The sequence below is a fragment of the Typopeltis vanoorti genome, chromosome 14, assembly GCF_054136105.1.
Source record: "Typopeltis vanoorti isolate ZY-2024b chromosome 14, IOZ_Tvanoo_1.0, whole genome shotgun sequence".
Lineage (NCBI taxonomy): Eukaryota > Metazoa > Arthropoda > Arachnida > Uropygi > Thelyphonidae > Typopeltis > Typopeltis vanoorti.
Genome location: NC_143562.1, coordinates 73,451,578 through 73,468,255, shown reverse-complemented (window position 1 = coordinate 73,468,255; position 16,678 = coordinate 73,451,578). Strand labels below are relative to the sequence as shown.

Below are 16,678 nucleotides of genomic sequence, written 5' to 3'. Positions count from 1 at the left end.
AAAATTTTGTTTAACTACTTTTATACACTGCTTCTCTTTGGCATATTTCTCTGTATTCTCTAAGAGCACATGCTGACCATATGTTACCTTAGCTGAATTGACTGATGCTTTCTCAGTTTCCCACTTCATCTCCAAGGTTTGATTCTTGTCTTCAAACGCTTTCATTTTTGCTTGAATAACATCTGTATATTTGAGTCTACAGTTCACCTCTGAAAGTTATTCAATTGATTCTTTTTAAAAACTTTCCTACACACTTTTCAATATAATATTCAATATTATAATGCTTAACTAAATGGTGATCATATTCTATTTCAACTTATCTGCATACTCTTGTGTCCTGAATTAGCAGGATGACATCACTATAAACAATAAGTGTCAATGAGACGTTTCTTATTTCTTGTGTTTTCTGACTCCATGTGAATTTGTGCACCTGGAACATGGTATTCATCTTCTGAAACATTTCTTTATAATCATTTGCCACTCTGCATTTTAGATCTAAACAGGACCAACCTTTCCTTTTTCACTTGTGCCAGATGCTCTCTCTAACATCTCAAAAATAAAGCCAGTTCTTCCTTAAATGTCACAATGTGGGATTATAAGCACAAATAAGTCTCACTGTCCAATTCCCCATTCTGCTATCTGTCCACATCACTGATTGATACTGTTTGGCATTCAAGAAAATTATCGTGTTTAGTGCTAAATATTATAGCTACTCTTTCCTTTCCCTGATCATTATTGTCTGAATATAACATACTGTATTTCTTGCTTAGATGAATCTCGCCTGTATTTCTTCTTTGTTTTGATAACCATTACATTGATCTGGTACTTATCCAATTCTTCTACTAGTTCCATTTCTTTACTGTTGATGCTTCTTATGATGATGGCGCCAACATTCAACTCTGTGTATGTTGAGTTGGAATTTGTTCCAGTATCTGACTTTCTGCTGTTCTTCCTGGTTCCCTAACAAAAACAGCTTGGCCTTGTTTAACCAGGTGACATCCCCAGCAGACATTAAATTCCATTATGTTGTACCATCATTGGGTTTTGGCTTAAGCCTATAAGAATACAATTTGGTTGGTTAAATCCAAAATTGCCAGCCCATCATTCATTATCGATACAGACATCTATCTACTGGCATGCAACACAAAGCGAAGATTGGACATTAGGAGAGAAGTCCGTCAGTTTTCTGCATTTCTTAAAAGGCTATGTAGAGGTCTATTCCCAGTTATTCAACTTTCATCCTTAAGCCTCATCAGATATAGATGCTTAATGATATTTTGTTTAATGAAATTATGATACAACAGTGATTAAATTTTGTATCAGAAAAACAATAAATTAAAATTAAAACTTACTTCAACTATATAGCCTTGCAACCATACCAGACCTACTGGAAGAGTCTTATCATCTACCTGTAAATACCATCTATAAACATTTTTTTCTCCAGCATTTATGGAATCTGTGTACTTCTGGAGATGGTAGCACTGTTTAACTAATAGCTTTCTAGCAGGAGTATCTAGAAGGCTCATTTCCATTATAGGGGATTCATAAATTGGATTTCACAAATAACTACCAAACGATGCTTCATTCATTCTGTGGAAAAACAAACATGCATATAATACAACCAGTGCAAATACACATCAGAATTAAAAAGTTGATGATTAGATTTTCACTCAGTGATTACTATCCATAAATTCCTAGTCTGATCAAATGAGTATTATAATAATCCACAGCACGAGGATCAGTCTTTTGCCTAAACATATATTTTTGTGTGTAAACTGCATGTGTTCTTCTGATCAGCTTACTTGCTGGAGGAATGAAAAACTCAAGTTACCACTCTCCCACCCCCCTCAAAAGAAAAAAAAAAACTGTCACCTCTATATGAGACTGATTAACTCATTTTCAACTGAAAAGCCCTGATCAGGTTTTCTGTGTACTAGACAAGACTCAAACCTAGAGAGATCATTCCTGCCAAAGAATGTCATCAAAACAGACAGCTATGTAACGATTAAAAGCAATTATATGGACTAATGCTATATATTCATCTTAACCTACTCAGTTACCAAGATCATTATTATTCAAAATACAAATTTTACCATTAAAAAAAAAGCTTACATTCAATGTTTTTTTAATAGTTTTATTTATTACTTAGTTATTTTATTTATTATTAAATCAATTAACCTGCCTATAAATACTCAAGGAAATTGAAGCCAGGGATTTAGGGGTGTTAGTGAAAAATGAGCTTAAGTTCAGAGGGCATATCGCAAAAGTGGATAAAGCAGCTCATCAGATTATTTGGTTACTGAAGAAGGCCCTGATGAGCAGAGACAGGTTATTATACCTCTTCATAGAACCCCATCTTGATTACTGTGTGCAGATCTGGTCACCTGGATTTCTTGGAGATGAGGAGGTGGAGAGAATCCAGAGGCAAGTGACCAACATGGTGGCAGGTCTATGGAATGCATGCTATGAGGAGGATAAATTGAAGATTTGTGGATTACAGAAATTAGTTGATAGGCAGAAAAGGGATGATATGATTGAAACATATAAATTATTGATGAGTTTTACAAGATTAATATAGAGGAAATTTTTCAGATTAGGTATGGTGGTGGGAGAACTAGGAACCATCCTCAGAAACTGAGCAAGAGTGCAGTTATCAGGACTTTTAATTTAAGGACTAGATTTTTTGCTTAGAGAATGGTGAATGAGTGGAACAGGTTGCTAATCTGATATGGGGTACATGACTGTGAATAAGATCAAAGAAAAATACTGTGTGAATGTTGGATAATGTGTGGAATAATGTTTAGAGCCTACCTCGATCTCCCATAATGCAAAGCACATCTCCTTGTGGACATGTATCATGCTAGGTAAATATGACTTCTCCATTACTTCCAACTTAGTATCACCACCTCTGGGTCTGACTCCCACTGACGAGACCTCAATAAAGGTAGAAACCGGTCTGGGTAGTGGCCCATCCCTTAATGCATTGCGTGATACATGTCTGCAAGGAGATGTGCTTTGCATTATGGGAGATACTAAGACAAGTAGTGATGAAAACTTGGTCCACCTTTACCATGAGTTGCCTCAGTCCTGAAGATACTTCAGGTGCAAATTTTGTTTGCTTATACTTGGATAAAGGATTAAACTAAATTTATTATAGTCTAACCAAGTGGGGAAAAACTTCCAATATCTTTCTCTAAATTATATGTTAATTATGTGTCACCAGCATTATGTAAAAGTAAAATAACACATTCATTTTTTTTTCTGCTAGCATCCCAGCTTATAAGCTATGTAGGCATTAATTTCTTTTGTTAGGATATGCAAAGAATGCACAGTGCATTTTGTATTTTAATCAATTTTACTTAGCTAGGTAATAAAAATAACTGGTACTTGTCACTTATAATGTATTTTTCTTTTCTAAAGGATATATCTTGTCAATTCTAACAGCAACTCTATAGTACATCAATTTTAGCTTTAATAGTTATCATAGATTTATATCTATGCTTTGTGGACTATGAGAAAGCTTTCTAAAACATTAATCACTCTGTTTTATTTGATATTTTGCATAAAATAGGAATAGATAAAAATATTATAAGAATTTTGTTCAGAATATACAAAACTCAAGAAGCCAGGGTTAGATTTGAAGGAGAAGATACTGAATGATCCCCATAAGAAAGGGTGTGGGATGTCCCAAGGGGTGCGCCGGCCATATGTGCAATGTGTGCGACACACACACACAGGTGCCAGGATAGTAAAGGCACCAAAGAGGAGGAAATACTTTTAAAAAAAAAACGTTTTTTTTAAAGTGATTTTTTTTTTGGGGTGGGGAATAGGGGCACCAACTAAAGTTTTGCACACAGGCACTGGACACTACTGGCCCACCCCTGGATGACCCCACTCCTTTTTAATGTCTATAGTGAATGGATGACGAGGGAGGCCTTAGAAGATCTGAAGGATGGAATAAAGATAAACGGACACCTGATAAATAATATAAGATATGCAGATGACGAGCGAAACAAAGGAAGGCTTGCGAAGAATTTTGAACAGACTAAACAGGGTTGAAAATGAGAGATATAAGACGAAAATAAACATTCAGAAGACAAAAGTGATGAAGATTTCAAGGAAAGGAAATGATGGGATGGAAATCACTTTGAACGGACAAAGAATAGAAAATGTAAAAAGTTTTGAATACCTTGGGAGTTGAATAACAGAAGACAGTAGATCTAATTATGAAATTAAGAACAGAATTTAAAAAGCAAAAGCAGCATTTTTCCAAATATATCACATATTAGGAAACAGAGATCTGAACAAACAGTTAAAAGTAAGAATCCTCAAGACAATGATCTGGAGCGTCGGGATGTATGGATGTGAGTCCTGGACAATCAATAAGGAGATGAGTGACTGATTGAATGCATTTGAAATGTGTACTTGAAAAATATGGATCGTATCAGCTGGACTGAAAGAGTGAGCAATGAAAGGGTTCTTAAAAGATTCAAAACGAAAAGAGACTATATGGCTAATATCCAAAGAAGAAAAATAGTGTTTGCAGGACATTTGATGACAGGTTCTTCTGGAGAACTTCCCAGAATAGTATTGCAGGGGGATGGTGGAGGGAAAGAGAGGAAGACCCAGACTGCAATGGAAGACAACATCAAAGATTGGATGAAATCCAATCTTTGATGTTGTCAATTAAAAAAAAGTTTTTTTTTTTTTTTTTATGACTAAGTATCAAATTATTTGCTCCACTTTGCTTCTGGGCATAGTGATAGTGCAAGCAAGTGTGGCCCTGTGTTCTTGGCCCTGCGGCCAAGATGATAGCAGGTCTGTGGAATGAACCTTATGAGAATAGGTTGAAGATTTGTAGGTTGCAGAGATTGGACGATAGGCGAAGGAAGGGTGATATGATTGAGACATTCAAATTACTGAAGGGTTTCTATAAGATTGACCCAGAAGACATTTTTGAAAATATGACTGGTGGTGGGAGGACTAGGGGCCATGCATGGAAGCTGGGCAAGAGCGTGGTTGACAAGGGTGTTAGAACTAGGTTTTTTACTTGGAGAGTGGTGAATGAGTGGAATAAGCTTCCAGAGTCTGTTGTGGGTGCTACGACCGTGAATGAGTTCAAGACAAGATATGATAGATACTGTGTCAATGTCGAATAGTTGTTCTTGACATGATATTAGGGCCTCTCTCGATGAGTCTGTCGACTCCTTGGAGTTGCCTGGAACAATAATAATAAGGCTACTTGTATATAGAGGCTGTTAACTATAAGGAGCAGAGCAGATATTGTGGCCATACAGTGGGCGAGCAAGTGGAACTATCAGTTTAATGTTGAAAATGTTGAAATGTGGTGGGTAAGGTTGGGATGCAGAATATACAATTAATGGGAAATTTTGAAGGAGGCAGAAATGAGAGATCTGGGAGTGATAGTGGACAGACTTAGAAAGTATTAGGGATCACACTAATGACTTATTTTTAACAGCGTTAACAATACCAAATGCACTATTTTATAAAAAGATGTTTTATTAACTTGCTTAAGTTTCACTGAATTTCAAATCCGCATCATCAGAGCACAACACAACATGCATACGTGATGTGTTTATTGATATTATTTCTGGATATTCATATGGATATTATTTCTGGGAAAACTCCCATGTTACTCCTCTTAAACTATTACATTTACGGCTATTTTGCCTACTTCTGTTTACGAGAGCCCCTGTTTAAATGTCATTGGCTTTTTACTCACGGATTCTTAGGACATTGTAGATGTATATTTACATAAATATATGTAGCATAAAGGAAGAGAAATTTGAACATACCTTTTTCTGGGTGCTGTGGCTTTTCTTCTTTCAGCGATGTCCAAACTACTGTGTGTGGGGGGGGGGATTAGGCAATGTGGGAGAATTAAAATAGAAATGGAAAAAACCTGGGTGTTTTTGAATAATATATATATATACATATATATTATAAGGGATGGGTGGAGCGTTTTTTTATATATTTATATAGGGTGGGAAAGGGTGAAAGGGGTTGAAACCAACAACTGATTTTTAGAGGGGGGGGGTTGACAGGGTGCAGTCTGTTTCGACTATTCTTGGTCATCGTCTGAACACACGGAGGAAGTGGATGCTATGTCAGGTTGGGTAGGTGCTTCTGCTTTTGAAGTGTTTGTGTTATCGCCCATTGGTCGGGGTGGTTGTGACCTCAATTTTATGTTGTGAAGCTTCCAAACCTCGGAGATTACGTAGGGCCTGTGTTCGTTGATAGAGTTCGCATCACATTTTATGGCTATTGTGTCCGATATTCGAAGCATTGTTTCATTGTCTTGTCTGTCTACTAAGATGGAGTTGTCGATCTGTGGGGTATGTTTTTGTTCAAGGGCATGAACAGCTATTTCCGTTTTTCCCTGCTTTGTATTCGATTTTTCTTTTTAATGTTGTGTTTTTTAGTGTTTAAATGTTCTGGAATAGGGATGTTACAATCTGGAAGTGTTCTTGTAGTCTTGCCCATAAAGACCTGATGGTGGAACCTGTGTAGGTGATATCACAGTCTTTTTGGCAGGGAAATTTATAGACTACGTTGTGGTGTTCAAATATTTCTTTTTGTGTGTGAGATTTAGTGGGTTTTAGGAGATTTGCCAATTTTTGGTTTGTGTGAATACCAGTAACATACTGACTACAAACTGGTATTCACCACAAACCAAAGATCGACAAGGCCATCATAGTAGACAGACAAGACAAAGAAACAATGCTTAGAATATTGGAAACAATAGCCATAAAATGTGATGCGAACTCTATCAACATACACAGGCCCTACATAATCTGAGGTTTGGAAGCATCACAACATAAAACTGAGGTCACAACCCCAACCAATAGGCGATAACACAAACACTTCAAAAGCAGAAACACATACCCAACCTGACATAGCATCCACTTCCTCCATGTGTTCAGACGATGACCAAGAATAGTCGAAATGGACCGCACCCCATTAACTCCCCCCTTTAAAAATCAGTTGCTGGTTTCAATCCCTTTCCCATCCCTTATAATATATATGTATATATATATATTGTTAAAAAAAAACTCAGGTTTTTTTCCATTTCTATTTTAATTCTCCCACATTACCTAATCCTCCCCCCCCACACACACACAGTAGTTTGGACATCGCTAAAAGAAGAAAAGCTACAGCACCCAGAAAAAGGTATGTGCAAATTTCTCTTCCTTATGCTGCATATATTTATTGGTACATCTACAATGCCCTAAGAATCCGTGAGTAAAAAGCCAATGACATTTAAACAGGGACACTCCTAAACAGAAGCAGGCAAAATAGCCGTAAATGTAATAATATATATACATATAAAAGACTTCATGGCTAAAAGAAATTATCAAAATAATAAACCCAGTTTATGTTAAACTACCTCACATTTATGGATTACCAAAAATCCACAAATCTAATATCCTCCTACTCTAGGGTGACCAGATTTTCAAAACAAAAAAAAAAAATGGCATTTTGAATTTTTTAGTTGTACATAAAAATGGAATAACATATAATTATATTTATTTGCAGTATACACAGGACTGAAGTGTGCATTATAATTATGGAGTATCAGCATTATCATTATATGAAGACATTATTATCATTAGACATAAGATATTTCTTCCAAAGGTGTTAGTTCTTTCAAGATGCACTCATAAAAGTTAACACACGAAATCTCAAAGTGTGTCTTGATCACATTTATTGTTTTCACAGTCTTGGTATTGAAATGGTTCTTTTCATCAGACCACAAAGAACTCATGAGAGAAAAAATTCTCTCTACAGCTGAATTTGTTCCTGAGATTCTCATATCAAACGCAACACTGATAGAGAATTTTTTTTTTCTAGGAGCACCTTAAGCACATAACACCACTTTTTGTCCACTTCAGCATTTGTGTCCTTCCATTCTTCCATCTTGGAGTTCACAACATTATTTTTATAGCTGACTTCATCAAATAATTCATCTTCTTCAACAATATTGAATATTTTGCTGTCAATATCATTGACTGCTTTTAGGCTGCTTGCAACTTCAGCCCAAGTTAGTAGAGTTTTCAACTTAATCCAGTGAAATGTTTTCAATGGCTGGAAATAAGTTTATTTACTTAAGTATTCAAGGAAAGTATCATAAAATAAATTTGTAGTGTCTAAAAATTCTTTTTCATCAAAGACACCCTCATCTTTGAACTCTGAAATAATTGATGACATTTTAAATGTTTGAAAGTTCTCAGCTTGGCTGGAAATGGTAATTTTCTGTCTGAACAATTCCAATTCTTCTACCACTTCAATTACCGAAATATTTTCCCTTTCTATTTTTGTTATTGTTGCTGAGAATATTTTCAGCTGGCTTTGCATGAAATGGAGCGAAAGTATTGTTTGTTGGTTACTGGAAAATGATTTCAACAATGTAGGGCATTAATCTTGTAATAAAAAGTAAGATCTGAGTCCATCATATGTGTCAATAATCCTATTCACAGCTGGTAATAATGATAACCATCTTGCTTGTACACTACTTAGAACATGCTTTTATTCAATTTCTGTAAATGTGCAGAAATTCTTCAATTCCTTTACTCTCATGGTGTAAATGTGGAAATCTGAAATATTTTATTTACAATTGTTTCGATATCAATAGGCAAATATCAGCATTTGTTTGTATACCATTATGAACAACATAAGCAGCACAGCAAATAGCATGAATGTTCATTTTTAACCTTTTGAAAATACACTGTTGGAACCACCTCGTTTGTATCCACTGAAGTTAGTGTTGCAGTTATCTGCAGAAAATGCAATAATTTTATAAGTCAGCTGTTGTTTCAAACATCCAATATATGATTTGCAAGTAGTTCTGCTGTTTCTCCTGTTATGTTCTGAAAATCTATCATTTTAACCTGAATACCTTTATTCGGGATGAAGTACCTCACTAGGACAGGCACCAATTTCAAATCTTTGTGGTTTGATGTGTCCCATAACCGACACGTATTTGGCTTGTTTCAATTCAATTGCTATGTTTCTCACATTGCGTAAGGTGCCAGGATATTCACTAAAATTGATTGGCACTTTGTTCACCCACATGTAAATTTCTTTTAAAATAAATTTCTTGCTATTGCAGAGGTGCAGTCCATTGACCTCAAAGAAAGGTTATGTTTCACTGCTGCATGAAACGCAAACAAACCTTCTTGAGCTGCAAGACATTTACTTTCGTCAGTTAATTTCCCTTTTGAATTTTTTGTGAAGAATGATGTAACATCTTGACTTAAACTGCAACAGCGGCTGCCAATTTATGTTTTTGCTTCGTCAAATACCGTTTTATATCAGAATGGCCTTCATGTTCAATTGAAAAAACCGAATGACACACAGTACATTGCAACTTGTTTGTTGTTTCATCATCTTTCAAGAAGGGATATTCTTCTTTTAAATCCTGAGTGAAACTACACTTCCTTTTCGGCATGATAAAATCTGGATGAAATATCACCACTCACAATATATACTCACTTTAACTTTCACAATTACTAATAGACCGGCATAAGAAGCACAAAAACAATGGTATGGTAGACAAAGTAACCTTGTTACTGCCCAGATGCAGCAGTGCTGCCACTGGTTGAAGCATTTTTGTCCTATCACAGAGAAAGAGAGAGAGAGTGTGCATTCAAAACAGTTGATAATCGTCATAGCGTGCATGTTTTCGATCTTAAGCTATCACATGTCACCAGCAGAGACATTATCCTTTCCATATTCAAACATATACAAGAATATATTTCCATATACAAAAATGAAGTCATGCCACGAATTCAAAAAAGAGACAAAACGGGTCTAAATTTAATAAAATGGAAGAATTAGCATCCAGTTAAGGTTTTGTTGGGACAACAGGACCAGAGTCTAAAAAAGGGACGTCTGGTCACCCTATCCCCTATAGTCGATAGCACAGATAGTCCCATGTATAAATTTGCCCAACAGTTAGCCAAGTTGCCTGCCTTACTAGCAAACTCCTCTACTTTTGTAAAAAAAATTCAGTCCCTTTCAAATCACTCGTAAAAAATCATATACTTAAAAATTCAGACAATGGTTAGTTTCGATATCTCCTCTTTATTTACCAATGTACCACTTATAGACACTCTCGATTTGATCAAGTCTAAATCTCCCCCTGATATCTTTGAATTATTCAAATTTACTATGTATGCAGGTTACTTTACATGGGGAGGAAAAATCTACAAATAGATTAATGGTATAGCTATAGGTCGTCATCTGGCCCCATGGACAAGACATTTTGGATGCATTTGTCACCTACCTAAACAGCCAACACCAAAAAATCCACTTTGCCACTGCCTTCTGCAATGAGTCCTTTGATCCAGTGGAGATTTGATGCTAATAATAATAAGAATAATAACAGCTGCCACTTGGATTATCATGAGGGGTGGAGAGGGAACAGCTGACTGGAATGAGTAAAAATATAAAATAATTACTGAGATTAAAAAGACATGAATTAGGAGGTATCAGGATATTCTTTATCCAAGGCATTATTCAATCATTTTTTTATAGTTTTACCAGTCACCTTAAATTTTCTTTTGGTTGGGTTACAATTATGGACAAAGCAACCAAGTCTGAACCAGTTTGTTAATTCTCTCTCTGGCCAGTATATTTTGCAAATCTAAATGGCTAAAAGGAAACCTGCCATCTCTGTACAAGCCTGAATAATCTTCAACTGAACAGCAGCTCTTATAATGGTTCCTCTAATTCTGCATATGATTTGAATCTATTTTTCTAACCAACAGGTAAATGTCCTTAAATCAGTAAAATTTAAGGAAACCCTCTGAACCTCCAAAAGCTAGAAAATCTTGAGTTATGAGAAGAAATGCTGACTGCACATTACATCAATATTACATTATTAACAAGTGTCATTTCTCTCATCTCAATACGGACCATTAAGTGATACTATAATTACATTTGTGGAAGAGAACTATCGATACTTTTTTTTTATTTGAATGCCAAGTCCTAAACAATACAAGTAAATCCATATTGAACACATACCACTATATACTATATATTTTTTTTTCAAGTTAAGATTAAAAATGTTTGATATATATTGAATTTAAATGCATAAGTATAGAGTTTGAGCTTCAATCAATTTCCTGATATTAACCATTGAGGAGTGTTCAGGATCTTGAAAAGTCACTATAACAATTATGTTAAAATTATAATGAAAATATTTTTCATCAAGTGCATCATTAAAAAAATACCAGGTCAAACCGCCACTCTGTTAAAATGATTGATTTTGGTGTCATAAAGCCATGGCCATGAACAAGTCGAGAATTCTGAATATACAATTAAGATAACAAAAGTAATGGGAAATGCTCATGCTAGCTGAGCCAACAGAAAGATAACAGGCAATTCAAAAAGCCTGATTATTTTTCAAACCATTTGTGGGTTCAGATTTTTATCGTGGTTTTAGTGAAGGAAATTTTTTAAACACTTAAGCCTTCATAAATCATGCTTTTAAAAATATTATTCAAGTTATGTAGTTTACTTGGTTTAATTCTTTCTTGTTCTCTTGGGCTATAACACTTGTAAATGACATCCTCTTGTGGTAGTAATCTTAATCAGCCATCTTAGGTAAATATCTACTTTATTTAGAATTAGTGTCATACAGTGGCACACTCAGGATTTAATCTTGGGGGGGGGGGAGTTAAGCTGGCGATTTGAGAATAGACACTATGCATTTGACTTATAACTGACCATCTGCAGTGATTGCCAATATGTGATACCCGTGATCTCCTCTGGCCCGGCTCGGGCAAACAAAGTAGTGCTCAGTCCACCCGAGCACTACTTCATTTGCCTTGCGTTCACAGCTGCCATGATCCCCAGGAGCTATAGGGTATTCCCACCTTATGTGACTGCTAATTCATAAGTAGTATAGAAATAGAAGACATGACACAACATAAATGAAAAAATTAATTTTAATTAGGAAAAGATTTTTGGAAAATTTTCTAGTGTTTTTTTTCTTTTCTTTTTTGGGGGAGAGAGGGAAGGCCCCCACCCCATCACTGGTGTTGATAGGTGCAGCAACTGTGGACAGTATGTCTATGAAATGCATGTATTCTCCAGCCAATGTGGCTGCTTTGCAGAATGAAAAACCTAAGTTCCCATAATTCTCCATATGAGATCAACTAACTTACCTTCATCTAAAATGCTCTTATAAAGATTTTTCACATCATAGACAAGATCTGAATCAGGTATTTCCAACCAAAGGACAAGTAATATCCTTGCAATGTGCTATGGAGACATTCTACCTATTTCTACCAGATCACAAATTGACATTACATTCCTGTTTCAGTCCATAGTTAAATAATTATCATTTTTCCATGAGTATCAGTTAAGATTACATTATCTCTTATTTTTTGGAATTAAACCAGGTGATTTGTTGCTTAATTTTTAGTCCTGTGATAATTTTAATTATTAAGTTTTATTGGAGTATCTTGGACTTTTGTCCATTTTATTATTTTACACATTTCATATACAATTTAAAAAAATTTAATTTCACCACTCACCATTGCCAAAACAAAAGTGTGTATAATATTAGACCAATGGATTATTTATCACAACCATGGTGCATAATTGCAGTATTTTTTTTAATAAGTGATGCCTTAAAATTTCACTGCAAAGGAATCTACAATATGTAAATAGCCGATCCACAGCTGAACCACACAAAAGTGTTCTTAGTATACGTAATTCCTTTTAAATTTCAAATAACACACATCTAAACCACGAACCATTCCACAGATAAAACTCTAAGAAACTTTAAATAGTGTAATGTTGCATTTTCTAAGAATATTCTAGAAAAGTTATAATTACTAATCATTTCGATTTTTCATTTCAAATTAGCATAAGAACATGCATCTTTAACACAAAGATGCAAGAGGCTGATTATGCAAGTTTAAGATGTTAAACATCTCTTTTTTAATGTACTGCTTTAGTACAGAGCATCATCTTCAAGTTTATAAAGCGATCTTCGTTTAGCTTGAGATAATATTTTGTCATCTTCTTCTATTCTAACACTATCAGGTGGAATGAATGCTCCTGCAACATACCTGTCCTCAGAGTTTAAAAAATTGAACGTTGTACATGCCTGATATGTTGGCAGCACCTCTATACTTATCCTCTTTGCCATCATAAACCTCGTAACTCTTGACTGTATCACTTTTTGAGGATCTGAGGTACCTATTATCAAAATATCAATTTTGGGTTCTAAAAGGTAAAAGAGACTTAACGAATCTTCATTTATATCATGCACATTTTTTACATTCCACTGTAAAATTGATCGTGGAAACAATACTATGGGACCTAAAGCGAACAAGCCATTATTCAGGCGAAAACCGTAAGGGTTATATGAGTTAATCAGCAAACGATCATCACTTTTCTCTTGGTTCAATACTGTAACTGTAGTTTTCCCATCTCCTTCATAACCCCGATGTAGTACAGGAGGAGAAATGAAAATGTTTCTCCACAAAGTTGAAAAAACCGGTCTTTCATAAGGCACCCTCGATTTAGGTAATACTTGCGGCCTTAATCGTAAAATAAAATTGTTCCGCAAAGACCTAATAGGCAAATTAATTACACAGAACATATCTAAGCGAACAATTCACAAAATTCGAATATATTTCTTTAACTAACACTTCCACATAATTTTCTTAATTTCAAAAAATATTAGTAGCAACTTCCCAATCTCTCTTATTTATTACATAACGTTACCATTTCATGTTTGCTCTTTATAATTTATAATTTTCAGAGACCCCTGGTGTGTTAAAAGAAAGATATGAAATTTTATTTAAGGTGCATTTTAAAATAAACTCCATCTACTAATCATATATTGGGTTTTATCATAGCATAGCCAAGTGAAAAAACTTCCATAAACTCCATCTACTAATTATATATTTGGTTTTATCCTAGCATTAGCCAAGTGAAAAAACTTCCATAAACTCCATCTACTAATTACATATCTGATTTTATCCTAGCACAGCCAAGTGAAAAAACTTCCAATAAACCCCATCTGTTTAAGAACATGCAAAAACGCGATCAGCATGACACAAAATAAACAGAAAACATATTTATTGTTAACGTTATCTAAATAGGGAGAAATACAGTACATGTACTGTCAAAAGGATCGAAAGTTTCGCTTTTCAAGAAAAAAGAAGAAAAAAAAAAGCTTCAATTTATATGTCATAAACCGAACAGGAACAAGAACTTGACTTATTGCTCTTTACACCTATAAGATGAATGAAGCGACGAATTTTGCCATCCTCTTCGGTCCAGTAATGATGCTTCTCTTGATCTCCCCCAGCTTGACCATCCTAGTTTCTCTCGTTCTTTGATTACCATCCGGTGCCATGTCATTTTGGATCTTCTCCTCTTCCTTTTACCATCAGGGCCCCATGTCAATGCTATTCTTGTATGTTCTGATTTTGGCATTCTCAATACATGGCCTAGCCATGTCCATCTGTGTTTCTTTAACTCCAGTCTAATGGGTTTGGTTTTGGTTTTATTGTAAATTTCAATGTTTGAAATTTTATTTGGACAGTAAATTTTGAGAATTCTGTGAAGACATTTTGTTTGGAAGGCATCAATTTTATTTTCTTGTTGTTTGGTTAATTTCCATGATTTCTTCCATAAAGTAATACAGATTTAACAGTTGAGTTAAAAATTTGCACCTTTAAATTTCTTTTTATATTGGATGATTTCCGAATTTTCTGTAAAGTTTTAAATGCATAGCAATATTTTTTTTATTCTTATTGTAATGTCTTCGTTGGTACCACATTACATGCTGACAGTTGCTCTGAGGTAGTGAAAAGTCGTTGTCACTTCTACCTGATTTCCATTTATAAAGATTGGGTCATCCTTCTTACTGTTAATTTTTAATATTTTGGTTTTCTTCTCATTGATATATAGGCCTATTTGTTTAGCAGTTTCCTCTAACTTTGTTGTCTTAATTTTCATGTCTTAAAATCTAGATGATAGTAGTACAATGTCGTCAGCATTGTACAAATCTTCTAATGTGGTGTCAATGCTCCATCATATTCCAGTTTTCAGGTTTTTGCTGCATTATCCAATCTATGACAATGATGAAAAGTGTTCCAGACATGACACAATCTTCCTCAATACCAGCTTTGATGTAAAAACTTTCGGAAGCTGTTCCATTTAATAGAATCAGTCCTTTACTTCCAATATACAAATCTTTTATAATATTTATTATTTTGTCAGGAAATCCATAAATTTTCAGGATTTTCCATAGACGTTCTCTGTCTATGCTGTCGAAAGTTATGACAAAATCAATAAAATTGAGATACATAGTTGAATTTTAGTTCAACACATTGTTCAATTATGTTTCTAAGAATAAAAATTTAATTTATTGCTCTTCTTCCATTTCTATAGCTTCCTTGTTCTATTTTCAGAATTTTCTCAGTGCTATTTTTTATTCTATTTATTATGATTCTAGTGAAGATCTTTGATGGTACTGACAATAGGCTGATTCCTTTCCAACTGTTGCATTCTGCAAGATCACCTTTTTTCCCCTGGAATTTTGACTATTTGTGATTCTTTCCTGGTACTCCGAACCTTCTCAGATGTCTGTATGATATTAACAGTTTAAACAGTATAGTTTTGATGTTTTTAGGTCAGCTTTGAACAGTTTAGCACAAATGTTATCATTTCCACTTGCTTTTCTATTCTTTTGGATCTTGATTGCTTCCATGATTTCTTTCACTGTGAATCCTACCATGTTTACATGAAATTCGAATTGATTTGGATCTCTTCGAAAGGGGATTCGATATTTGGATTTATAGAGGCGTGTTTAACATTTAATAATTCTTCAAAGTACTCTTTCCATCTTTGTTGGACTTCATGCTCTTGAGTTAGTAGTTGATCATTTTTATCTTTAACCACACATTCATTCATCTGATAAGTTCCTCCAAATTGTCTTATAATTTTATAAACTTCTCCAAGATTTCCGGTATCATTCGCTCTCTGAGTATCTTCAGCCAACAACTAATAGTAGTTTCTCTTGTTATTTCTGGAGGAACGCTTTACCACCTTATGTACATCTTTGTATTGCTTCTGATATTCTCTATATAATCGTTCTGATTTGCAGTTGTTTATTTTCTCTTTTATCTTCTTCCTTTCTTCAATTAGTTTTAACGGTAACAAGGAGGATAAGAATATTTGCATATATTTCAGAGTTTCTCAGAAATACCCATATATAGAAGGTAACGCATTTTTCCAGGCATTAAAATAAAAATATACCACACATAATATCCATGTTAGAATAATTCCTTTATAACAACGACCGATTTTAAACAATCACAGCAAAAAGACGTATATTTACAAATATGCATTCGAATATACACTTTAGGGAAATTTAGATTGTAAACCGAAGATCACCAATAGAAGAGATGGTTTAAGATGTAATAAAACTTCAAACAGATTGGATCACCTCTGAAGCCCAGCGTTTACTGGATTCCAATAGTTAAAAAAAATCAGCTAACGCCTTTTATTCCCTTATAGTGAGTGGCGAAGTCTTTATAGCCTACCTAGCTTTTGGAGACTGAGTGAGCAGTTCAATCTCCACCGGTAGCCAACCAGAGATAGCTGGCCTGTCTATCACTAATTATAG

At 34.7% G+C, this 16,678-nt stretch overlaps 1 protein-coding gene across 2 annotated transcripts in view; it reads right to left on the bottom strand.

The window, feature by feature from the left end:
• LOC150099662 (recQ-mediated genome instability protein 2-like) overlaps nt 1-13,750 on the bottom strand; it is a 50,457-nt gene extending 36,707 nt beyond the window's left edge. The window contains exons 1-2 of one of the 2 annotated variants that reach the window (XM_090403767.1): nt 12,564-12,988; nt 1,353-1,590 (exon numbers count right to left, since the gene is read on the bottom strand). In XM_090403767.1, the coding sequence (XP_090259893.1) occupies nt 1,353-1,532 (180 nt within the window). In that variant the 5' untranslated portion in view covers nt 1,533-1,590; nt 12,564-12,988. Of the gene's footprint in view, nt 1-1,352; nt 1,591-12,563 lie in introns of both variants that reach the window. The other variant, XR_016549350.1, reaches the window with a different exon arrangement.
• Nucleotides 13,751-16,678: the final 2,928 nt, after the last annotated feature.